Source organism: Rhagoletis zephyria, unplaced genomic scaffold (assembly GCF_001687245.7).
Source record: "Rhagoletis zephyria isolate East Lansing unplaced genomic scaffold, Rhagoletis_zephyria_1.1 Rzeph_scaffold_54122, whole genome shotgun sequence".
NCBI classification, from domain to species: domain Eukaryota; kingdom Metazoa; phylum Arthropoda; class Insecta; order Diptera; family Tephritidae; genus Rhagoletis; species Rhagoletis zephyria.
Window position 1 is genome coordinate 1 of NW_016211175.1, and position 1,869 is coordinate 1,869.

Here is a 1,869-nt window from a genome sequence, read left to right on the forward strand (position 1 = left end):
CACGGAGTCAACTAATCAAAGGCAACAAAATAGTATGCCAATGCGTCAGTACTTGGCGCCACCGATGACTTCATCTGATGAACCTCAACAAATGAATTCAATAACTGCCGATAGTAATCATCATTTCGCTCCAGATGTGAATGCTCATGACCAACAGGAGACGCTCCAGGAATCTTCTGCTCCGTCGAGACAGTATTTATCACCAATGTCAATGCCTATTCAAGAACATGAATCTCGAGAGGCTTCAGTGGCCATGCCCAACAATCAATATTTGGCTCCACCACCAACAATGCCCAGCAGTGGGCAACAACTGCAGCAACAATCAGCGCCAGCTGTGCATTACTTGCCACCACAGCAGCAAATGCTTGAAATGCCTCCGAGGCAATACTTGGCTCCTCAAATACAAAGACATGAAATGCAAATGCACCAGAAAATGGAACCAGAGCAAAGATCTCAGGCAATGCCAGCATCCAGTTATTTGCCGCCAACATCAAAAATGTCTCCACCGACATTAGAAATGTCTTCGCCGTTAATGGAAGTTGTGCCAGAAATGGAACCGACACGCGAATATCTAAGTCCATTTGGAGAAGCCGAAAATGTAGCAGAAGCCGCACAAGAATCCGCCAAAGAAGCCACAGCAATGTTTGAAGAGCAATCGGCTCATCAGCCAACGCCACCAGCGCTCGCCGAAGAGCCGGCTAGCTACTATCTACCACCACAGTCGCCTGCAGCTCAACAGCTTAACTACCAGCCGCAATACCAGGTATCTCAACCAACGCCACAGCCAGAGCAAATGCCGCCAGTCGAATTTGTGCTACGACACCATCAGCTGATGACGCAGCCCGGAAGTGTCGATGATGCGCCCGTGTTTTTTGCTCAATTCCAATCGATGAGCAGCGCCGCCTCTCCCACTGTACAAACAGCAGCGGAGCCTATGCCAGCACATATCTTAAGCGATGACGGTTATCATTATCGTAATGGTGGTAGCAGTGAAGGACTGAGTAACGCAAATCTCGATGTAAGACGTTTCCGCGCGAGACATTGAAAGTGGGCCTTGTGGTGCTTTGTAACAAGGTTACATAAGTACTTACATATGTATTTGTTAATTATTTTCTTGTTTTAGGTATGTGTTTAAATAAAAGTGCAATTAAAATTATGAAACTTGTTTACGTCGATTCAATCATTATCGAATGGAGTTTTGGCTGTCTCCGCGGTTTGCTATGACCGTATCCATTCTTTCAGGAGCTTGTCCCTACCTTAAAATTTTTACATTCCTCGTGGTACCAATTCGTGAATGGAGAGTACGCTAAATGTATGTACATTACTCGCAAGTATCGATTCATTGAATAGTATTTTCTGAGAACAGGAGAGGAAGTTGAGAGCTGAATCTGTTTTCCAGGGAGATTTTAAAAAAGCTATGTCCGCTGACTACCTTTCAGCCGTCCCTGATTTAGTCCAGGTTCATGGCCTAGGGGATTCGCGTGGCGCGATCCGATTAAAATCGCTAATAGCGATCAATTATACAAATTCGTATGGCGGAGTTTATGGTGCAGACAGCAACAGCCAGGGCTGCCAACTATCCTCGGCCATTAGGTGCCATATTAAGCCATTCTTTTTAATCGGAAGATTATTGTTTATTCTCTTCCCATTTAGCAATAAAATAACCGTAATTCTAAAACAAAAGGTTAATGCCAAAAGATTTAAAATAAACGAAACAACGAAAACCAGCTTCTCATAAAAATACAATAGGCTTTCGGAGTCGGCGTAAAACTGTAGGTCCCTCCGCTTGGTGGGATAACTTCAAGGCGCACGCCACAATTTGGGGGAGAAGCTCGGCCAAACACTAACATATGTGTAAGCGCCAATCTA

General features: G+C 44.8%; 1 protein-coding gene across 1 annotated transcript; it reads left to right on the forward strand.

The window, feature by feature from the left end:
• Positions 1-34: 34 nt before the first annotated feature.
• On the forward strand, positions 35-1,045 carry LOC108356106 (early nodulin-75-like). Its single transcript, XM_017607240.1, has one exon. It carries the CDS (start codon positions 35-37, stop codon positions 1,043-1,045), a length of 1,011 nt encoding a protein of 336 aa, XP_017462729.1.
• Positions 1,046-1,869: the final 824 nt, after the last annotated feature.